Source organism: Eptesicus fuscus, chromosome 8, assembly GCF_027574615.1.
Source record: "Eptesicus fuscus isolate TK198812 chromosome 8, DD_ASM_mEF_20220401, whole genome shotgun sequence".
In the NCBI taxonomy this organism is placed as follows: Eukaryota; Metazoa; Chordata; class Mammalia; order Chiroptera; family Vespertilionidae; genus Eptesicus; species Eptesicus fuscus.
The window spans coordinates 19,728,771-19,752,040 of record NC_072480.1 but is presented as its reverse complement, the minus strand read 5'-3'; the positions used below and the strand labels follow the sequence as shown (position 1 = coordinate 19,752,040).

General features: G+C 39.5%; 1 protein-coding gene across 1 annotated transcript in view; it reads right to left on the bottom strand.

Annotated features, from left to right (window-relative positions):
• Nucleotides 1-12,012, bottom strand: part of ENOX1 (ecto-NOX disulfide-thiol exchanger 1) — a 211,754-nt gene extending 199,742 nt beyond the window's left edge. Inside the window, exons 1-2 of the mRNA XM_054719823.1 lie at nucleotides 11,875-12,012; nucleotides 10,940-11,077 (exon numbers count right to left, since the gene is read on the bottom strand). Coding sequence (XP_054575798.1) covers nucleotides 10,940-11,077; nucleotides 11,875-11,887 — 151 coding nt within the window. The 5' untranslated portion in view covers nucleotides 11,888-12,012. The remainder of the gene's footprint in view (nucleotides 1-10,939; nucleotides 11,078-11,874) is intronic.
• Between the last annotated feature and the right edge of the window lie 11,258 nt (nucleotides 12,013-23,270).

Here is a 23,270-nt window from a genome sequence, read left to right as displayed (position 1 = left end):
CTGACACTTCTATTATAGAGAAAGAGCAAATAGCAATATTAAATTATTTCCTCTAATTAATCCCCTTTTAATGTGCATGCACGAATTTTGTGCACTGGGCCACTAGTTCATATATAAAGGTGGATCACAAGGATTAAGAAATATAATATGAGGCATTGTGTGCTTTTGAATTGCTGATGGAAAAAAATTAATTTTTAGCTAAGACACAGCAGTAGTTCCCTTGACATGCATTTGGCTAGAAGTACAAGTATCTGGGAACTAGTAACGTACATGTTCTTTGAGCGGCCAGCTGTGGACTTCAGTAGGAAAGGTAAGCAACTTCTGCCAGGAGCATGGGGATAGTATAAGACACATTTGCCACCGGGGAGGATGTCACCAAGTTTTAAATGAAATACTGTATCTGAAATTGCTTAGAAAAATTAAACACTAGATACCTATGAGAAATTACTATCTAAAGTCCTCTCTAACTCCCAAGTCTTATTGTTTCTAAGGAATTGGTAATATCAATGGATACCACATTACAATAAATCCTTAATCATCCATACTTCAGTTATTTTTTTGCCCCAAGTCTCGTTTTCAGATTCTCATTAACAATGGGAACAAGCACGGCCTTATTTACTTTCCCTGCTAAACACGGGACCCAGCAGGAGGCCATTTAAAACAGACCACTGAGTTTAGGCATTCAGGGAAGGAGCCAGGCACACAGACTGTCCAGGTGTGGCACAGATGCTGCGGCCCTTTCCCGCATTTCTAGCATGGGCTTGAGAACAGCAAGAGCTTTGCAAAGGAGGTATGAGGAAATGTACATCTCTGGTTCCTTCTTACTCATATTTTTACAGAGTTCCTAATTTTCTTTAAGGGACTCTAAATTCAAAAACCAGACATAGCCACGATGAAGGCAATTACAAATAAAAACAAGCAAGGCTAGGTATTTAGAGTTTTAGGTGGTTTGTACTGCATTTTACAATGATGGGAAAAACTGAAATACAAAACGCTCTGCTCACACCCTTCCTAAGAGTGCACGAACTGAGACCCTCCAGTTTCTAGCATCTACACTGCTGCTCATTTTATATTTGCCCTTAACTATTGGTTACTCAGCAGGAATAACCGCTGCTGTGTCAAAGGCCTTGAAATGAGCAGGGATATGTCCTTCCTTCTCCTGTAACTTGATTCTTCTAAGACTAGAAAGATTAAAGTTCCTCACCACGATTCTCCCACATCACTCACATGGCTACCTGTGTGATTAACTCTGCAGGTGCTCTCTGGATCTATTAGAACAAATACACAAACAAACAAAAACACAACCGCCACCAAAAAAGATTATCTTAATTATAGAGATACTCTTCTGGTGGTTCCTGCTAAAAGTTCCTCTCTTGCTTTACTTAAGGCATTAACTGGGTGTTGGCCACTCTAGCATTGTGCGTAGTAATGTCTTATAATTTGATTTTTATGATTTTCCTAAATCACAGAATTTCAGTGTTTTAAGGGAACCTGACACCCTCATCTGGCAGGTAGGTGTAGCAAAGCCCTTGAAATCTGTGTGAGTAGCCCCTGGTTCCTTAGCCATCGTGTGACAGGGCAGAGAAGAAATAACCATGTTTCTTATCTCTGGCACTCTGCTTCCTCGTATGTTACTGACTGGCTTTTTCCTGACCTCCGTGCCCTTCTCAATCTTTGCTGGTCAGTCAGGGCCTGCTGCACACACTGGGCTCCTCCCCTCGCTCCTACAGAGACTCTGGCCTGCCCCTCTCCTGGCCCAGTCCCAGCAAGATGACACAGAAATCCAGACAAGGATGAAATCATCGTCTTCCTCTATTATTTTTCTAAATTGCTTTTTTCCTACCCATGACTAGGCGGTATTTTGTCACAGCTGGGGATGAACAAATTCAAAAGATGTTCTCAAATACATGGTTTCCAAGAGAGAGGCCACTAAGTTTTGAAAATACAAAATGAACATTTTTGAGTGATTTCACAGCTCATGCAAATGTCTCTGGTTAGAACCTCATCAGCAATGATTCACTCTGTGAGAAGATCCCCTGTGGAGACTTTAGTCACCTCACGTTAGGGCGTTGAGGCCTAGTTTTCCTGCTGAGATGGAATACATGACTAGGAAGCATTAACTGATGGAGGCCACAAGAGTCCCATCCCGTGAAGTGAGGAATATTTCTTTAAAGATGCCCTTATGGTCTGAAAGATTTATGAATGTGAAGTCTACAGTATTCCGCCTTCCCCTTAAGGATAAAGTGTCCCTTTGCCCCACAAGCATAAACTTTCAGAAGTAACGCTTCAAGGTCAAAATGTTTCTTCTATGGCAGCAAGCAAATGTCCCTGATGAGGAGGAAAATATAGTTTATTACAGTCCAAGGTTGTGTGTCTTGATGTCCAGGACATCCTTTTCCAAGATAAAACCTGGTTAAATGAGATTTTACCGATTGCTTGAGCATAGTAGATACTTAATATATGATTTTTACATTTGCATCTGCAGTTACCCTTTAGGTACTTTTTGCTTTAGGCTCAGCTACTTTTACAAAACATTTTCAGTTGTGAAACCGCATTGTAGTTAAGACGACAGAAATGTAGCACGAGGCAAGCTTCCGGGCCCATTCCCAAGCCAAATGGGCTATTTTTGTTGTTGTTAGGACCGTCAAACCTCAGAGGGAAGGTAGGGGAGGGTGGGGGTAAGGAGGAGAGATCAACCAAAGGACTTGTATGCATGCATATAGGCCTAACCAATGGACACAGACAACAGGGGGTGAGGGCATGAGTGAGGGGGGTGGGGGGTAATGGGGGGATAAGGACACATATGTAACACCTTAATCAATAAAGAAATTTTTTAAAAATCAGCTCTAGGGAGCTGCCGTCTTAAGCTTTAGTGGTAGTCTCCAGGACCTCGTGGTTTCGAAGGTCTGAAATAGGCCCTGAAATCTACAGCCCAGGACCAGGTGCCCGGTGACTTATGGAAAACACTTGGAGTAATGCCGTCGCAGAGCTACAGCTGACGGGCAGGCCCTGGGTGCAGTGGACGCCTCCGGCGGCTTCTGGGAGGGAATGGCTGGCAGTGCTCCTAGAACAGGGAAAAAGTCCGGACAAAGGAATCGTTTTTCACAGGAGCCAAGTCTTCCTTTAAAATAGGGAGTCATCCAAAGTCCCCGTTCTCCCCTTCCCTACTCCTTCTTAAACTCTTCAGGGATAGCAAAGAAAACGAAAATGCATGGGTTCCTACAGTATGTCCCACACTTTATAAGACCCATTCTTAAAGCTGCAATAATTCTCTGATATTGATATTATCTCCCTCTTTACAGACAAACTCAGAGAAGTGAAATTTACATCCTACATTCCATGGAAGAAAAAATAACTATATTTCAGATGACTATATTATATTATGTAAGCATTTGAAAAGGACTTTCATTATATAACCTCTCTAGCCAACAAGGATATATAGGCTGTGGTCACCTATGAAAAGTTACTTGCGGAGCCTTGATTTGTTTTAAGTGATGTCAATTACCTTGTGTGGTCCACAGTACAGGCCGAAGCACATATTTTTTGGAAACAATTTTCTCCAAATTCTCTTATCTCTAGAAACACTGTAGACATACACATCGTAAACGCAGCACTAGAATGACACTCCAGGAGGATGTTTGTGTCCCCATAACCTTGGCAATGCCTGACACATAGTAGGTGCTCCATGTTCCAGCCCCATGTGGACATAGCTAGGCCCTCTACTCCATAATCTCTTTCTGGACTTCCATCAGCCCTCTATAAAACAACTCAGGTAATTCAAACAAAATTAAGTCAGTTAGAGCTTACTTCTCCACTTAAAATCTTTCCAAAATTCGCACACAAATAATGTCTGTCCTCTTTACTTTGGCAGGCATGATCTGGCCTCAGCCAATCTACTAACCCACTCCACCCAGGGCCTCTTGCCCACATATGCCACCTTTTACTTCCTTAAAGGAGTCAAGATTCTATCATGTCAGGCCTTTGTGCAGAGCATTTCTGCTTTTAGAATTATCTTCCCAAATTACCCTTTTCTTCCTGCTCCCTGGATAACTGTCATTTATCTCATTTATCTTTCCGGTCTTAGCCTCTTCAGAGAAGCCTTTTTTTTTTTTTTTTTAGAGGAAGGGAGAGTAGAAACATCAATGATGAGAGAGAATCATTGACATCATTGATCGGCTGCCTCCTGCATGCCCCTTATTGGCAATCGAGCCCACAACCCAGGCATGTTCCCTGACTGGGAATCAAACCATGACCTCCGGTTCATAGGTCAATGCTCAACCACTGAGCCACGCCAGCCAGGCCAAAGGAGCCTTTTCTGAGCCCCCTTCAGCACCTCCCAGCTAAGTTAGGCTTCCCCATACCTCTTTTGTAATATCCCACAATTATAATTAAATAATCATCTGCACAGTTATTTGAATAACATCTGCTTCTTTAGAAATATGTATTCTCCACAGGAGTATCACCTGTCTGTTGTGTAAATTGCTATTTCTCTAGTGCCTTGTAAAATACACTGTATATTTTGAACCTCCAGTAACACTTTGGTGAATGAATAAATATACCAATGTACTTGCCCTAATGTCCTGGGAAGACAAGGGTAAATAACTCTGGAAAGTGTAACGGAATTGTCAAGAATATAGGAAATCCGGTACATAAATTGTGAAACATAAGTCAACAGCCTATTTGTTTTCTGACACTTGATAATGAGAAATCTTTCAACAAATGGAAAATAAAAACAAAAGAGGACTCTGAGCATTATCTTATAGAGAGCTCAACAGCTATAAACCAGGCTATCTGCATCCCCTGAATCACTCCAGTGTCAGAGTATGTCACCATTAATACCTGAGGGGACTGAAGAAAGGAAGTTTGCTGGCTCGAGTATCATTTTCATTTTAAAAACAAGTATGTGGGATGCTTTATCAACAGACAGTCCATCTAAATGTCTGCGAGCTGATGAAATGGTTTCAGTGTAGAATCCTAGATTATATTTGTTTTATCTAGGACGTTTTTTTCTCAGTTCAGACCTTGCAGCCCAGCAATGGACAGGAACCTAGTGGGATAAAAGAGAGGATATAGAGGGAAAAAGAATATGTGGAGGCACAACTGGAGGTTGGGCTGACACTTGAGTGAGCAGCTAGGGGTCTATTTCTAATTTCACAGAAAAAGTGTTGCCAGGGGAGAAAGGTACACAGAGTGTCAGTGACTACCGCATGCTGAGGCTGATAAAGTCTCCATCGACCCTTTTTTTGTGAGCCCTAGAACCCAAATGTGACTGCCTACCACATGTTTTCTTTCAACTGGCTATTCAAATTCAACACATCCAAAAAGAAACCACCTTCCCCAAACCTCTTTTTTCTTCTAGCCTTTCCCATCTCAGTAAAAGACCCCACCACTTACACAATTTCTAAAACTGGAAACCCAGGAGTCATTGTAGGTTCTCCATTCTCTTTACATTCTGTGTGGACTCGCTCATTAATTCCTGCTGTTTCTATAATTCCGTGTCTCATGGGTCCCTTCACTTCTCTCCATCTCCATTGGCATGATCATGATTGCCATCACTGCCATTATTACCTCTTGTCTGAGTAACTGCTACAGCCCCCATCCCATCTCCTTGCCACCAACCTTTCCACACTCCCATTAGTTATCTGCAGGACTTACAAAAGTGCTTTGTAAAAATACACCTCTAATCATACTACTCCCCTGCTTAACACTCTCCAGTGACATCCTATAGCACCTTTATCTGTTAGTGGCAGAACCACTTATCATGTTGATTTGTATTTTGTTTATTTACCCTTTTCTATGTCTCCCAGTAGACTCTAAAACATGAAAGTAAGGTGTATGTCTCATATTCCTGTACTCAGCACAACGTCTGGCTCAATAAATCCCAGTTAAAAGAGTGATGCTTTAGGAGATGACAGAATTTAACAAATGCCTCTTCAAATCTGGCATATTAAAGAGGATCAAGGTGCTCCTGGGAGGATTAAACAACCCAAGAAGGAAACTAGAAAAAATATTCAAGGAAGCAGAGAGGAATAAAAATGGGTGGATGCATCAGTGAATGGGAGAGGGTAAAGAGGGGACTGTAACCCATCTTAGCCCTCTCCTCCCCCCACGAGTTACAAAGCTCTCTTCAGAGTGGCAGGGCCCAGAGGCAGTGATAGTAAACTCAGGGCTTCTGAAGAAGAAACAGCAAGGTATGAGCCAAAGGACAATTCAGGGTGTTCAAATCTACAAGATATTCTTTTCTTGGCTCCACGCTAGTCCCTGATAAGGCATGTGGCACTGTTTTGTATATAACCCTGCATAGCTAATAGGGAGGCGTGATGCTTGTTCAGAACATGTATTTGAAATATAACAAACGGCATGCTAAGAAACCTGGGGTAAAAGATATGTCAACTTAAACTCAATAACAACTAAGGGGGAATTGGCTGACATTAGGAAAAAAATTTCAAAAAGTTTATAGACAAGCAAGGTATAATCTCATGGCCAGGGTAATATCCAGAAAGCATTACAGTTCCCATGCATGCCTGGACAAGAAACTTAAAACCTGGAGACTCAGCTGCTTTTCAACTCTTCCAGTTGATGATTATAACTTTGGAAAAGAAGCTAGGGTATATAGGAAGGGAGCAGCTGGTCCCACAGATGGTTTCAAAACTCAGGATGTAATATTCTGGATGTCAGCTTATGACCCCAGAGGTGGGGGCTCCTGGAAAGCAAGACTGCAGGTCACAGAAAACTGGGAGGGCTCAGGCAACCCCTGACCACAAGAGGGTTATTTTGAAATGTGAGATTATGGCGTGACACTATTCAGTGAAAACATAAACAAACAAAATTGTAAGCCAGATCACAAGGAAGATATCACAATATGGCAGAGAAAGACAGATAGTACTGGAAAAACATCTCCACGGTAGGTGGGAAAATTTGGTAGATGGCTATATTCTAGTGTCTCCTGAGATGCTCACAGATTTTTTTTAAAAGGCTGACTTTTGGGGAATCCTACATACTAGATATGACTTCAGAAACTACACTTTGCACATTAGTGTAGTAAAGGCTCTGAGGAAACACACAAAGAAAGCAAATTGCTTGAGTAAAACACAAAGTTTACCACAGTTGTTAGACCATGTACATGCTTATATGACATCTGCCCTACCTAACAACAACTGTGGGACACTGATGTTCCCACAGAGCAGTTTAGAAAACCTGGATCTACACTCTGGACCCCGAGAAAGAAGATACCTGCTAAGAAGAGCTCCTGGTGGCTAACTAGCTAAAATTTAAAAAACAGAATCCAGCGGCCATTTCTACACAGGGGCTTCTCCTGCAAATTGCACTTGAGTGAGAAGCCTGCACTGAACTGCCTGCCTGCACTGTTTCTGCCAGCTGATCCAGGCTTTATAAAGGAGTTATGGAATCCTATTTCACTCAATAGGACTGAGGTGTTCTCCCTCCAATCAGAGCTACACTGACCACTCAGAGCAGTTCTATTCTGACCAATCAGGAGAGTGCCTTTTGTACCAATCAAACTTCAAGGATTTGGAGTCCTCATTTGCATGAGGACAAACCAATCAGCCACCAGGGGCAGAACCTTTTATCTATATAAGTCAGCTCCCCTCTGCTTTCCCTTTCCACCCAAGACCAAAGACTGTGTTTCCCTGGCTGGAGCTGAACAGCCAAAGATGTCTCACACAGCAGAGCAGAGCAAACCAGCATAGGGCAGAGCAGACCTGTACAGAACAGAGAGAGTGGAGCAGAGCTATCTAGCTGGAGAGGGGCCTGGTCCCAGGGCCTCCTAACAGCCAAGCTGTTTTCACAGCTGTTCTGAATTACAATTGAGCTGTTTGCACTGAGTAAAGTTTCCTTCTCCACTGAACCTCAAATTGGGGAAGCCTATTGATGTTGAATTGATGCCAACAACCATAAATTGATAATGCCAATGCACAAAGTAATAAGAACAAATCAACAACAATAAAAATAATTCTACAAAACTAAAAGTATGGGGAATAAAATAAACACAAAACAGTAACATTGGAGGTAAATATTATAGATAAACCAAGACTTTGGAGTACAGGATTTAATATAATGATACATTTTGGATAAAATAAGCAAACTCAATGTAATGATCCCAAGTCGCACTTCATATTAAAGAAAGTAAAAGGGAAGTTCCTGAAAGTGGAAATGGGATTGTAGAGGGGAACATCTGGATGATGAAGTGGGAGGAAAATGGAAGAGGCGGAATTGTGGGAACTTACAATTACAGCTCAGAAAGGCCTGTAATAAGGGATCTGATGTCCTGAAAAATCACTTTGCTAAAATCAGAGAATATGAAACTATACACCTTGCTTTGCTAATAATTTTATTAAACAGAAGAAGTAGTAAGGAATGGTTTTAGTGTCAGTTTAATTTTAACTAATATGGGAAGAGTAGTTGGTCATTTAGAAATATCAGAAACTTTGGGAGAAAGCCAAGTGCTCATAAATTCCAGCCTCTCCATAATCCTGTCAGAGATATTTTAGAGGCGATTTCTTGGAAGGAAGGTTACACTAAATAATCTTGAAATCCCTTCTGAGACATTAAAGACGGCCTCTAACATTCTACAGCCACACTGAAGAATTCCAGAGGTGGTGGTATGAAACTGAGAGAGAAGCAACACTCTGTGGCTCTCTGACTATGCTGAAAAAAACAAACAGCTATATTTTATGCAATTTACCATATTTAAATCTCACAATAGTCCCATGAAAGAGATAAAATCATCATTGTGAAGAAAAGATGAAATGCTTTTATAGGCTTGAAGAAATTAAGGTCTCCAAAGAAATTTGGCTAGTCAGAGGGAAAAAATGGAATCAGCTTAAATGTAAAATTAGAATAATTAAATAAAGTAGGAAATATTTATTCAACGGAGTTTTATAATTTTTAAATATAAAACTGTAAAATAATTTAGAATAAGGTGTTAAAATGCATATAGAAAATCTTATATCTAATATGATTAAAATATTTGTACAGAAAAAAAAGCCTGTAAGAAAATACATGAACACTAATCTAATAAAACAGAGCCTGACCCTGAGATTCTGCATACCTCGCTGCTGGCAGCCAGCCCCGAGAACAGAGCGAAGTTGGAAGATAAAGGATTCTTAGGAAGACCAGGAAAGGCAGTTTGGCTAATAAGGAGATACAGAATGTAATTCAGGCAGATATGGTAAATCTTCTATAATGAGTAGGGCTGTAATTCTTTACATGGTAAGTTGCTGAGAAAATCATAAATTGGTCATGGTTAAAATGTCAGAAGACTCAAAATAATAAGAAAAAATAATGAATTGTTGAGGTGTGGCTCACTCTGGAAGCCACCCAACATTTTCTGAGAGAAGTGGGAGGTGGAGACAAAAGTAAAGTAATTTCTGTTACATGAATATTTCAATTATGTGGATAGAAAATGAGGAAAAATGTGGGTAGAAAAATACAAATCTTTATTCTCAAGTTGTTAGAAGCAAGTATCTGTCTAGATTAGCTTTGGGAAAAAGGAGTCTGAATAAACACACATTTAAAGCGTCGGAAATGTCATTCATGTGCATATACACACATCCCATAGCAGACTAATCTTCAATTGTATGACATTTATAACATTTTGGAGAATTATATAAATATCTTAAGTATAATGTTTTATAACTCAATGTTTGACTTTCCTTTTGCTGTCTCTCACTTTCCCCATCTCCCATCCTCTCTTGTGTTCATTCTTGTTATATTTAAGAATTTTATATATTTTTATATATGTATATGTATACATATATGTGTGTGTACATATGTGTATGCATGTATGTACACATATGCATAAAATTATGTATAATTTACTATAGCTAGTTTAGACTTTCACATCTATGGCCAATATTGACCCCCCCCCAAAAAAAAAAAAAGAAAGAAACTAAATGCTTAGTCAATTCAGCACAAGCTACATAGGCCTGTAGGCATGGAATGTACTGTTATAATTGACTGTCACCTCTCTATTGCACATTCTGGAAGGGCAAGGACCATGCTTGTTTTGTTTACTGCTCAAGTCCCTGCACCAGGATAGTGTCTCAATAAATATGTGTTGAATGAATGAATGAAGGAGTGAATACATACAAATCCTATGTATCTTTCCAGACAGATCAACTCCCATCTTCCTGATAACATCTTCCTCAGAGCCTCAGTAATAGATCTTTCTGGAAATGACTACATTCCTAGCATGAACCACTACTTAACAACTGATTCTACTATGCTGGGTTTTGTTGTTGTTGCTGTGTTTTTCAATTTAGGGAGACATGCTCCTCAAGGACACTTATATAAGTATATCTTTTATTTCTCAAAGCTCTTGTTAGAGGGCACATGGAAAATCTCAACACACATGTATCAAAGTAAATGATGACTTCCTGCTTTGTGACATTTCTAAACATTCCCCCTATTGAATGCGTTCTATTTTGATTCCAAAGTGTGGTGGAAAGAAAAGGTGGAACTGAATGGATTTCTAGCTCTGCCACTTCAATGCTGGAAAAGTAACCTGAACTCTGGGCCTCTGCTTCCCTGTTTTTCAAATGAGAACATTAACAAGAGCAACAACAATAAGTATCCATCTGTGTCAAAGAGAAGACTGTGGAGTCACGTGGCATAAGCCATGTGAAAGAGTTTTGCAAATTGGAAAGCAAATATTAGCCCTCTGTTTACCAATTTTAAAAAATATGAGGTTGATGTTGCAATGCCGCAGATGATAGATGCCGCATACGGCCTTTCTTTCTGAGAACGGCTATTAGGCGAAAAGCAAGGTGATGAGGAAAAGAATCTCAAGCACAACCTGCCAAACATGCCCCAGTCATAAATCACTGGCCATGCTCAACACTTGCGTGCGGAGAGATTACTGGGCACCTGTCACCTCCACCCTTTGGCACTGCTGCTTCAAACCCAGGAGAGAGCTTACCAGACACAAGCTGCTGTCCAGGCAACCCCACGGGAACCATGCCCAAATTATTCATGGCGGTGGCCCAGGCTGTGGGATCTGTCACGGACATGTTGAGCTGGGTTGTGTCTATCGCTATACTCCCCAAACCATCCGCGGCTGCAGGAAAAAAATAAACAATGACTGAGAGTCGATAGCCAAGGGTATTTGTTTTAAAGGAAACCACGTTTCTAGAGATATGAGGCTTCATGTAGCATTTTTCCCAAACCACACAAAAAAAAACAAAGCACATAATCTACAGCAATGTTTCCTTCAGACATAAATATAAAGAGTTTCCGAACACATTCTGGGAGGAAACTTAATGGCATGTAGTTTATATTATACACAGAATGCCATTAAGAAAGTACTTCTGGAAAAACTTGAAGAATCGCTTTCTTCTCCTAGTGAAACAACATCAGTTAAGTTCCAACGTTGCCAGATAAGGCAGGAATACTCTCGTGGTAACACAAGTCAATTGGCTTGGTAGATGGAGGATACATAAATGCTGGAGCAGGCACACCTTTTAACTAATAGAATCTCTAGAATAGTTGTAAGTCATGAAAATGGTCCTGACTGAACTTATTGTTACCTTGTAACAGATTTCCTCCTTCATAAACTCTTTACATTAAGAAAATGTGACTTCTCCAAAATATTTCTTATAAGCACACTTTCACTAAAAACAAATAAACAAATAAATGGTACTACAAATAGCACAGAGCTAAAACAACAACAACAACACATACACACCACAAAATATGTCAAATTTGACTTAATGTTCTTTGATGTTCACTTATTCCACAGCCTGATTTCTTTAAGGATCCCAGGTTCTGGGTTCCATGCATATTTTCATGCCTGGGCAAGCTTTTCCACTAAGAACTCGAAATGCCTTGTGCCTTGGGCTAGCCACCGACATTTACCTGCAGCCATCATCTGAGGAAGCTGTTTGGGACACTGGGTGATGCTTTCAAGGCCACCAGCATCTACTACTGAATTACGAGCATCCTGGGGGGCAGGAGCACTTTGAAGGCTGAGTGCAGGGTCCCCACGGAGATCATCAGATTCTGCAAAAAGGGAAAAGGAGTGAAAACCATAATAGTAAACGGAGGGAGCCTTCTAAAGAAAAACTGTCTATTCAAAAACAAACAACAAAGAGCAACATCCAATCACAGGCATGGAAGTAGAGCTGTCTCCTGGCTTGGTTTTGGAGCCCTCTGAGAAGGTGGGTCAACTCTCAACCCAGCTAGGGCCAGTGCTGGCTGAATAAACAGCCCATTTGCAGTGAGCGCCTGGCCGCCTACTGAAGAGACTTCACAAATGGGGCTTATCAGTCCCTACACAGCCTCTTCCACACACTACACATCAATGGAGAGGGCAGACTCAGGGCTAAGTATGATTTTTTAAGTTAAAAAATTAACTGATGTTGTTATTTTGGAAGACAGTCATCTGTGAAATGTATTCGAAGAGGAAGAAAAAGTATGGAAGAGGGAGAAAAAAAAGCATCTATTCACCATGAGACTGGTAAAGGAGTGCACCCGAACTACAATAGTCAGGGAAGGCCTAAGGGAATAATGGCATGCGGCTCATAAAAGAAGATCTAGAGCATGTTGAGGCAGCAAAGGAAAAGCATTTGTCTTTTTAACTCTATGGAAAGATAAATTTAACTGGTCACAATTTACATATAACAAAATCTAATTTTAATATCTATAAAATTAGATTTTTCAAAGCACATTTCTAACAAGAACAAATAACAATAAAACATTAAATAAAGTTGCAAAGGGCCTGTCTATATCACACTCTTTATAAAATTCTATGCCTCCTCTCCATCCTTAAAAATGCAAAAACATAACATTCATACATATGTATTTTAAGTGCACTTGCACCATTCCAAAACTGGATGGTAAAACACGCTGCACTTAGAAGAGTGATGTGAGAAGTTTGACTTTTAAGTAGATTTAATCTAACAATTGAATTTAAATAATTATTTTTATTTAGGTATAGATTTAGAAAATTTTTAAAACCATGTTTCTGTTAATGGATATTCTAGCATTATATGTTATGAGAAAGGCCTTTAATGTAAGGTCAGGAAAAAGGCCCTTCTTTTTCCTTGCTGTGGCCTTCCACAATTTATGAGAAGCACTTGGTAATTAAACCCCAAGATTGTTAGCTCCTCTGATTCAAACAGCCCCTCTGTTCAAACTGCAAGACAAGTTACTCTCAAGGCTACATTCTTGCATACCTCTCCTCCCCACTGTTTTTACAACTCAGGGATAATTTGCACCAGGGAGTCTCTAGTTAGTTGAAAGTTCCCTTCCTCTCTCTCCTTCAAACAAGCCTCTTTTGAACTCTTCATAACTTTTGCTGTAAGCATGTTTTACAGATTTGGGAACTATACTGATAAGACACCTCCCTAGGACATCTGCTGGACTGTCTCAGCCCCAAATCTTCCTCCCTTCCTTGTCACCTAGCAATCGCAGCTGTTACCCTTTAAAGGAGGAAGCTGCCTTTTGATTCTTGCCCCTGTATTTATTAGCAGTGCACAGACCCTTTCCCTTTGGGGAAAGTAAAATAAACTCCCTCTCTCTGCATCTATCTCTTCTCTCAGTTGTGAATTCTTTCACAGTTCGCATCACCTGCCAAACCCTATATGGTCTGTTTGTCAGTGTATCTAGTATGAAATTTGGACCTTTTATGGTGCTCTCTTTTATTTCTTTGATTCTTCCATGCAAGAAACAGTAACCCTTTGAATATGGAACTGTCTAAGAACAAATTGTTGACAATTGAGAATATGTTTAATTTAAATGGAAGCTCAATTTTCAATATCTCAAGGATATGTAGATAATAAGAACATTGTTTCCATGCTCTCCACAAATCTCTAGCCCTCAACTAGAGGAGCCTAAGAGATCGTGGAAAATTTTTTCCAACAGACTGTAGGAAGATGAAACATCTTCATCATGCAGTAGTGAATAATTCCAACTTTGGGAGCAAACTGTATGCAAGACCAATTTTTTTATACCTTGTGGTATTAAACTCTACTACCCAAATGAATTCAGAACTTGCTTATATTTGTGCATCAATTATCTCAGAGAATGGGTGCCATCAGACAAGAGATCCTCACCATGTAAAATAAACTCAGTGGCATATATATGTAGCTAACTGAAATGTCTGCCCTTTAGCTATCCACATACCAGCAATATATCTGTGATGAAACCTCAAAGCAATTTTTTTCTGTTTACCTCCAACCATTTCAGAACACCAAAGTAGAGTCAGGCTAGAATGTGTCCATTCTTCTGCTCAAATGGGCCTGTAGTGGAGTCCTTTCAGATTATCAGAAAGTCACTATTTATCTTACTTATCTCCCCAAATGAAGTTTAGTTGACTGGCTTCCTTGTAGCTCAGGTTCTCCTCAAATAAGCAATATTCCCTTTTTTTTTTTTTTTGTACAGTGAGTCTCAGTTCTGGACCACACTATCTGAGAACATCCCTTTACTTTGTAGGCTTTATGACTGTGCCTGAGCAGCCTTGTCTCACGTTGCCTTTTTGATCCGATGTCTTAGAGATGGTGTTCGCTTTCCTTGGCTCTGTAAATGTCTGCCCCAATAGTAGTTTTCACCTCAGTGATTATGGTCTTACAAAGGGGTATCAACTGTCCTGGAGGCCCAAAGCCTCTACCCATCTTCACATTGTTCATGCCCATCTTAACAAACTGCTACTGTGTCATAAAAAAGCATTGGCAAGATGTGGTTTGTAAACCTGGATTTATTCCCAATGAGAGGCTTTGGATTTCATTTTATTATACCTTTTCAATCGACCAATCCAATGGTTTGAATGACACACAACCTCATGTGGCTCCCATGTACCTAGAATGGTGACTCTAAAGTAAGTTCTATCACATCTTAGGCATTCCCAATAGTATCAAGGATGCCATGTAATTCTTTAGAAAAAATAAAATTGAGTTGATTACTCATCTTGTAAGAAAGGTGATATTTTTAATTAATTACTATCTAGTAATTTATGAATAATCACAAGAGCTATTTTTGTTCTCTGCTAACATCTATTGTTCCTATTGAATACCTGCCTCTTCAAATGATTCAAGGTCATAATGCCTAATTTATCATTCAAATCAATTTATCTGCCTTAGTTTTCTTATTTATAAACCATAGAAAAATTAATATTTTTAGAGAAGCTTTATGAGTTTATTTGAGCCAAACTGATGACACATGCTGGGGAGCAGGATCTCGAATGCTCCAGAAAATAACAGTTTTGTAGCTTCTTTTATGCACTTGAAATTAAGGAAGATTGGAGAAATGAAGGCAGGGTTTGGGGTTATAGGATAGTTAAGAAGAGCATGTGCTCTTTTAAGAGTTAATAGCCCCTTTGAGGTGTATTACTTCTGGTATTTCAAAAGTGTGTTACTCTAGATGCACAAGAACAATGGACAGGTTGGCCTGGGATGTGACTACCCACCATGACCTGCCTAGTTAGGAATTAATGCTCAGATCATCCTGTGAGGTTACTTCCCATAGAACCCTTTTTTTTCACCCACAGTTCTCCCTTTTGGTGATGCATCATGACCAATTTTTTGGTCAGACATTGTGGTCTCACTACACTAAGAAGCCACAGTCATAAGCAGCCTCAGTATTGACATTTTGTTTACCACTGGGAATGGGGTAATATAACTATGGGATCTGAGTTGAGGGCAAATTTTCCCAAAAAGGGAAAGGCAGGTCTTACAGCCTTCATTACAAAACACCACTCTGAACCATTTCTACCCTATCAACTACATGATGCAAGTCCTGCTGTATTTGCCATCTACTATAACAGAAAGATTAATATCATTAATGATATTTATTTACACACAGAGATGTGGGTAGTTAAAAATTATAGCAAATAGAGCACTTGTAATATAGCAGGTGATAATTATTTTATTTGGAAGTGTAGTGTTCCCATTAAGGTACCCTGGGATCTTTGTGTTCTGCTGGATAATTAAGTAATTAATTCTAAAACAGTGAATAACACTTGATATTTCTAAAAGTAAGTGTTGCCCTAGTTTTCTGTGCCACACCTAAGTTGTAGCAGAATATTTCATTCTCCACAATTCCTTTATAAAATAATATAATGTAATTTAAAAGATGTATGAATTTTTCTGCCTAAGTTTTTTTCTGCCACGCAACTACAAAAGCTTTCATAAAACTCATGACCAATTGTGCAACTGACTTTTAGTGAGGTAAGATTTTCACAATGTACAAAGGCCAAAGCTTTGTCTAGGGATCACCTAAAATTCAACCTGTTTTTTGTTAAGGTATATTCAAGTACAAAGATTCATGCCCAACTTTATAACTGTTCAATGAGATATATTTATGCTCAGAATTTCATGGAACTATATCAATAAGGCAAATAGTTTTTGAAACTTACTAAGCTTATAAAAATACTATTTAGCCTAAAAATGGCACAGGCTTCTCCCACTCTTTATAACACAACTCTTTCCAACTCTGTTCAACATTTACAGGTCCCAAGGAAACACACACACAATAATAAAATCCATCTGTAACTGTCCACAAAAACATAGATTCCTAATAAAAAGGGGGTGGAGAGGAGTTCAGATTTATTAATGTCTTGTTAAAGTTGATTCCAAAGAAACTTTTTTCATTTGACATCTGAAACATACTTATTTTATAAAAATTATTCATTAGCATTATCATATATGTATTATAAAAAGAAAAATATATTCCCAATGTTCTACTTTCTTCTTCGATCACTAAGAAAATACCTCACTTTGCTCATGTAATCAATAGGCTACTCTGTTGAACTTATGAAAATGTTCCATAGTTTAAAACAATATAGAATATTGTTAAATGGATATTACTTATGTATTAACTTCATAATTTTTAATCAACTGTCTATGATTAATAATGGGAACATTTTTTCTTCTCATAATGGCAAATTAAGTTATTCATACCAACTCTCCCATTGAGGAATAACTAGAAAAGCTTAATATCTTTCATCAGTTTTATACAATTCTCACTGTTATCTTTCCAAAGTCTAAAAGATCCCAAAGACAAGCTGTAATTAATGTAAGGGATTACTAAGCAGGCTTCTAAAAAGAATAGGCTCTGTTAAGTGCTGGGTCTTTTGTTTTATGAACCTAAGAGGTGAGTGAATCTGCAAGTTTTGAGGCAGAGTGGAATTGCTCTGCAAAATGTGGTAAAAGAGGGAACTAAGGATAAATACTTTGATGGGAAAGAAAGAAGGAATCTTTGGTGGCCATCCAGTAAAAAGGGGACTCCAGAGAACAGAAATGACTAAGGAAGATTCTCAGGTGGTTCCCTAGAAAGTACACTATATAAATCTTTCCCCTGCCCCTTCCACAAAATGTCATGAAGTCTACATTGGTTGTGGTGTTTTGGAGGAGAAAGCTTGAAGAGGATAATGAAAAGGCAGTTGAAAATGAAGATTACCTAAGGTACTACATCATAAAGCATGATAAAGTTGTCAAGTCTGTTAAATATAGTCACGTGCCATATTGACAATATGTTGCAAGGATGCCATGCAATTCTTTACAAAAAATAATGGTCGATGATGGAGCACATATATGACCAGGTGTGTAGTAGACTATACCATCTCGTTTTGTGTACGTGCATTCTATAATATTTGTAACTGGATAATTAAGTAATTAATTCTTAATTTTTTGACAAAATTAAGTAATTAATTCTTAATTTTAATGACAAAACACCTAATGGCTCATTTCTCCTGATATAGCCCCAACATTAGCAGTGCATAACTGTATACTGGAAGTTGGTTATTAGTGATAAAAAATATCATTATTAATGGTAAATAAAATAATTAAGATTTTGAAGAAGAGATTTAAAATAGATTAGATTTTATGAGATATTGCATTTTATAGGGAATTTATAATGAGAGAATTATAAAGTAAGAACATTAGATCAAATAAAGCTAAAAAGATCCTTCTCGGTGTTAGAGAGAAAAGTCAGTGTTGGGAAATGGTATGAACAGAGGATGGGACCAGGCAAAGATCAATTCAGTCAGGGCTGAACCAGACAGTGTGTTATGTCAAAGTCATGAAATTAAAAGGTCTTCTTTAACCTGTCACCTTTATATTTATAAAATCACTGAACTCTTCAAAAATGTCATGAATTGACACATCACAGCACATTACATCTGAGGAGAGATGCCATTCCTGTTCCATGTATTTTTTAGTTTGTTATTCAAGACAAGAAGACAAAGGAACTATGTACTCCCTCCTCTGTGCTCCATAGCACTCTGTGCCTTTCTCTACACCAGCAATTATAACTTCATATTCTAATTAGTTGTTTATGTCCCTAATAAACAAGATTGGAATGATTAAGGAAACAAGTCACCTTTGCATACCCAGCTGCTAGCACAGAATCTGGAATGAGCTTTCTCTCTTTGTCTCTTTCTATCCTATCTAATAAAAGAGTAATATGCAAATTGACCATCACTCCAAAACACAAGGTGGCCGCCCCGATGTGGTCAAAGATGGCTGCCCTCATGTGGACACAAGATGGCCACCAAATGATGGCCAGCAGGGGAGGGTAATTGGGAGGGATCAGGCCTGAAAGGGAGGGCAGTTGCGGGAGACCCAGGCCTGCAGGGAAGGGAAGTTGGGGGGAACCAGGCCAGCAGGGGAGGGCAGTTGGGGACAACCATACCTGCAGGGGAGGGGAGTTGGGGGTGACCAGGTTGGCAAGAGAGGGCAGTTAGGGGTTACCGGGCCAGCAGGGGAGGGCAGTTGGGGGCAATCAGGCTGGCAGGGGAGCAGTTAGGCATTGATCAGGCTGGCAGGGGAGTGGTTAGTGGGTGATCAGGCTGGCAGGCAGAAGCGGTTAGGGGCAATCAGGCAGGCAGGCAGGCAGGCGAGCAGTTGGGAGCCAGCAGTCCTGGATTGTGAGAGGGATGTCCAACTGCCTGTTTAGGCCCAATCTTGGTGGGGTCTCAGATTGGAGAGGGTGCATGCTGGGCTGAGGGACACACACCATCCTTGTGTACAAATTTTGTGCACCGGGCCTCTAGTAAATTTATAAAAAATATTAATATTATATAGAAATTACATGTATATGCATACATATATATGTGATGCATACATATATATGTGTTCAAATGAATTTTAGAATAGAAGGAAGAAGGACAAGAAAAAAGGAAAATAAAAGGGAAAGAGGAATTCTTGAAGGAACAAAGGGTCCAATCCCAAAGGTTGGAAGTTTGAAAGCTAAAAAACACAAAAGGGGAAAATGCTGTTGGAGACTAGAATACAGATGAATTTAAAATTAAAAAAACTTAGAGAGAATTAAATGAAAATTTAGATCTTTCCAGATAAACTTTTGGTGAGTGTAACAGGGTCATTCTCTGAGATCTAAGAGCCCATACCTCCCTGGCAGCCAATGTAGGGTCGTAAGCAGGTTACGGTGATGTTCTCCTTTTGTGAGATTTATTACAGCTGCTCACTGAATGAGCCGAAATCTATAAATAAGGGCATCTCCAGACTCATTAGGCAGTGCATTAGTGTAACAATGGGATATATGTACAGTGCTAAAGAAGTGAAATCCTTGGAAGAAAGGAGAAGTTTCAATTGGCATGCATCACAGAGGATCAAAAGCAGATCTGGCCATTTCTCAAACACAAAATGCCATTAAGAGTCTGTGATTACATCCTCCACTTTTCCACCTTATCTAGCAGCCAATTTTTTTCTACAAATCACTGTTCTATCTTAGGAAGAAAATGGTTACTGAATGAATGGTAAGAACTCATGTCTTCATGAGTTCAAAGAACTCAATGTGGAGAGAGAATGAAAGAGAACAAAAGTTCTCCCTCTGAAACCACGCAATCAAACAAAATAACCAACTTTGCCAAAGAGACAACTCAACCAGGATAGTAGATTAAACCAATTATCTTTTGATACAAAGAAAAATAGAATTTGGCATTACATAAGTGTAGAGAAATGACAGAGGTAAAATTGTTTTGTTTTCAGGAAACCTGTACTTTCAAAAAATTACTCTTTATATGTTTAAATTGAACATAATAATAAAAGAGAAAGCTTGAGACCTTAGGAATAAAGTACTTCCCTTTGCATTAAAAACAGAAAAGAAAACAAGACTAGATGCTACTATGGTAATATGTAATTTCAAAGTCTTTTAATAGACAACATTTAAAATATATGGCCTTCCACATTTAGACTATTTCAGATTTTCTGAGGACAATATTACACTTGAAGATTGTTTATGAAGTATGTAATGAATCAGCTCATTTCTCTCATTAATGGAAATCTGTCAAGCACATATACAATATGTGATCCTATGCTGTTTTCTATCTTCCAAAATACACCTATTATAGGAAAAAGTTATCATTGCTGACTCTGCTGTGAATTATTAAAGAAAGCAATCTAATCTGTAAACATAAGCCTGCATTCTTTAAAACTAGAAGAGTCTCACTTTAAGCAAAGCTTTTTCTAAGTCCCTGAGGATTCAGGACAAACACTCAGGTTCATAAAACATCAATGTTCGAGCCTTAGAGTTCATCAATTCCAACTTCTCAAAGATATAGAAATCACAAAATATGTCTGACAGGCAACTATTTCAAAATAGCCTTACAGTTCAGAAATTCTTCCTTCAGCTGACACTTTATCTAGAAAGTAAGAGATTTGAGCTCTGCCCTTGAATCCTATTTCTGCAGTGATGTGTGGCCTGGGTAATGTGATTCATCTATCCCCTGAATAGGGATAATAAGGTCTAATTGCAAACTAAGTCACAGACAAGTAAATAAGGACATATCAGAGGGTTCTTGCTTTTATTCAATCAAGTTTTGTTTTTGTTTTTTCTGTTTGCACTCTCTGTTCTCTTCAAATCCCCATTCAAAAAAGTTCTACAGAATAGACAAAGTAAACAGAATGCTGCAGCTACATAAAAGCTTCACTTGAAATGGCAAAGCCATGAACTCCGGAGAAAGAGCAGCTGAGAGACCAGAGGAAGGAGTCCTTTTGAGAAAGGGGCAACACTTTTGAAACACACTGCAGGTGGATGTCAGGCTTCAAAGACACAGCCATCAAGAGAGGTGAATTCTATAAACCACAAACACCACCACAAATCAAAGAACAAATTTTTATGCATGCATCGTGGAGAAAGGCCTATCGGCACACACTGGTCTTTTCAGCCACACTTTCACACAGAAAGCAATTTCTATAAATATTATTTTCTTATAGAAGGGAAAGCAGACAATACAAAATTATCTTATTTGTGCTGTTCCGTACTTTTTTGTTGTTGTTGTTCTGTACTCATTTTACACCTTGACCCAACCATGGAAAACATATTAAGCTACAAGGTGGAACATTTTAATTGTAGTGGGTGAATAACTGACCCTTAAATGGCTGCAAACTCTGGTAAATGAATCATCTGTTTCCCACAAAACCCTGATTAGAGCTCTTTCATCTATGGAAATTTACCTGCCATAAAACCCAGATCAGCCCACATCCAGCCTGAGCCAGTTGCTCATCCTGTTTAACATTTCTCCTAGTAGGGTCATGAAGAACATGTTAGTTACTCTTTAAACTAATGTGCTCTTAATGAAGCCATTTCGACACGATGAATAAAGCATTAGCTCTGTGGTCATGATCGCCCAAGGATTTACAGACTTAGCGGCCACCCTACCTCCTATGAGTTGCCCTGGGCTAGAGACCTTGTTTTCCCTTTCCCTAAATGACCACCTACATGCTCTGTAACCAGTGGGCTCCCTGGGACGGTTGGTTTCACTCTGTGGAACTCACAGGTGTGGTTATGTTATGCAAGTGAGTGCCTCGGGGGAGGGGTATTGCGGCACAGTGCCTGACGGAAATGCATGTGCAGTGCGATATCCAACTGGAAAGTTCTAGACTGGCAAGAAGCATTCTGTGGAAATGGGTCAAACCTCTGGTGCCACTGGCTGTGTTCAGCAAGGTTCAAACAGAAGTGCTCAGACAAGCAGAAGGCTTGTGGGGCCCAACATTTCTTGAGACTCGGGGTGAAGGTGGTTCCACTGCAAAGGACATTCATGATTCAGAAGCTAATAGGAAGACTGTCGCGGTTCTTTCTTGGTAAGTGTTTATGCTCTAGCTGTTTTGGAGGTCAGGCCTTACCAACAGAAGTAAGGCTTGTCTACATACAGTGGTCCCGGCAAGGCTTACAACACAGAAAACCTCCATGGAGGTTCCTGCTCCCCACAAGGAGGGTGTAAAATAAATGCTGATGGGAAGGTTCCAGCACTGGAAAAGGTTGAAGATCGCTATGAACACTGCTGCTACAGCTATAACCTCTTCTCCACTCTTTTTCTATCTTGGTTATAGACTTCCATAGAAAGGTGAAAATGTGCTGCTCTCGACCCCACCTTCTCCCATGTTAACTCATTCTTCCCGTCAGTAGGAGACAATATTTGCCTCTTAAAAATGTCGTAGAAATCTGTTCCTACAAGGGAGGATTAAGCTCCTCAAATAGAACCTTGTTCAACTCCAATCTTTCAGACCAAGGACTCATTGGCCCCTGGGAAAGTAGCCCACTTTTCTAACTATGGTTGTATCATCAACTAGACCCATATGACAGGAGGTCTATAAAAACGCTGGAGAGCTGAAAATGTTGTGGCAACAAAACATGAGTTATCAAAAACAAATGATCTATATATATAAAAGCCTAAGTGACTGTTAGGACCGGGTGACTAGACGACCAGATGACCAACTGGTAGCTATGATGCACACTGACCACCAGAGAGCAGACACTCAATGCAGGAGCTGCCCCTTGGTGGTCAGTGCACTCCCACAGCCAACTTCCCACAGCTGGCCAATGTCTCATGGTCCCTTCCCCCGGCCCGCCAGGCTAAGGGACCCCACCCATGCACGAATTCATGCACCGGGCCTCTAGTTATTTAATAAAATTCCTATAAATTTTGTATCATGACAACTTTGCTAATTATCAAATTTAATACTTATGTTGTCATTATTATAGTTGAATATCATTTGTAATTGGGGCTTTCTCACTTTGTAAATAATTCCTGAGTCTGAACAATTATGGAGAAATCAGAGCTTGTTTTAAATAAAAGGAGTAACTTGTAGGCAAATAATTTCAAAAGCAAAAATTATAAAAATCTGGTCCAAATGTCCTTTAAACAATATTAAGCAAATGTCAGATGTAAGTGCATTCCACATGTTTGAAATGATGTGGGGTGAAGACTCCAAAAGTAAAGCTGCTGCTGTCTGAGCCCATGGAGGCTAAGCGGCTGGTCTGAGGCACCGTCTGTGTCCTTTCTGCCTGCTACATGT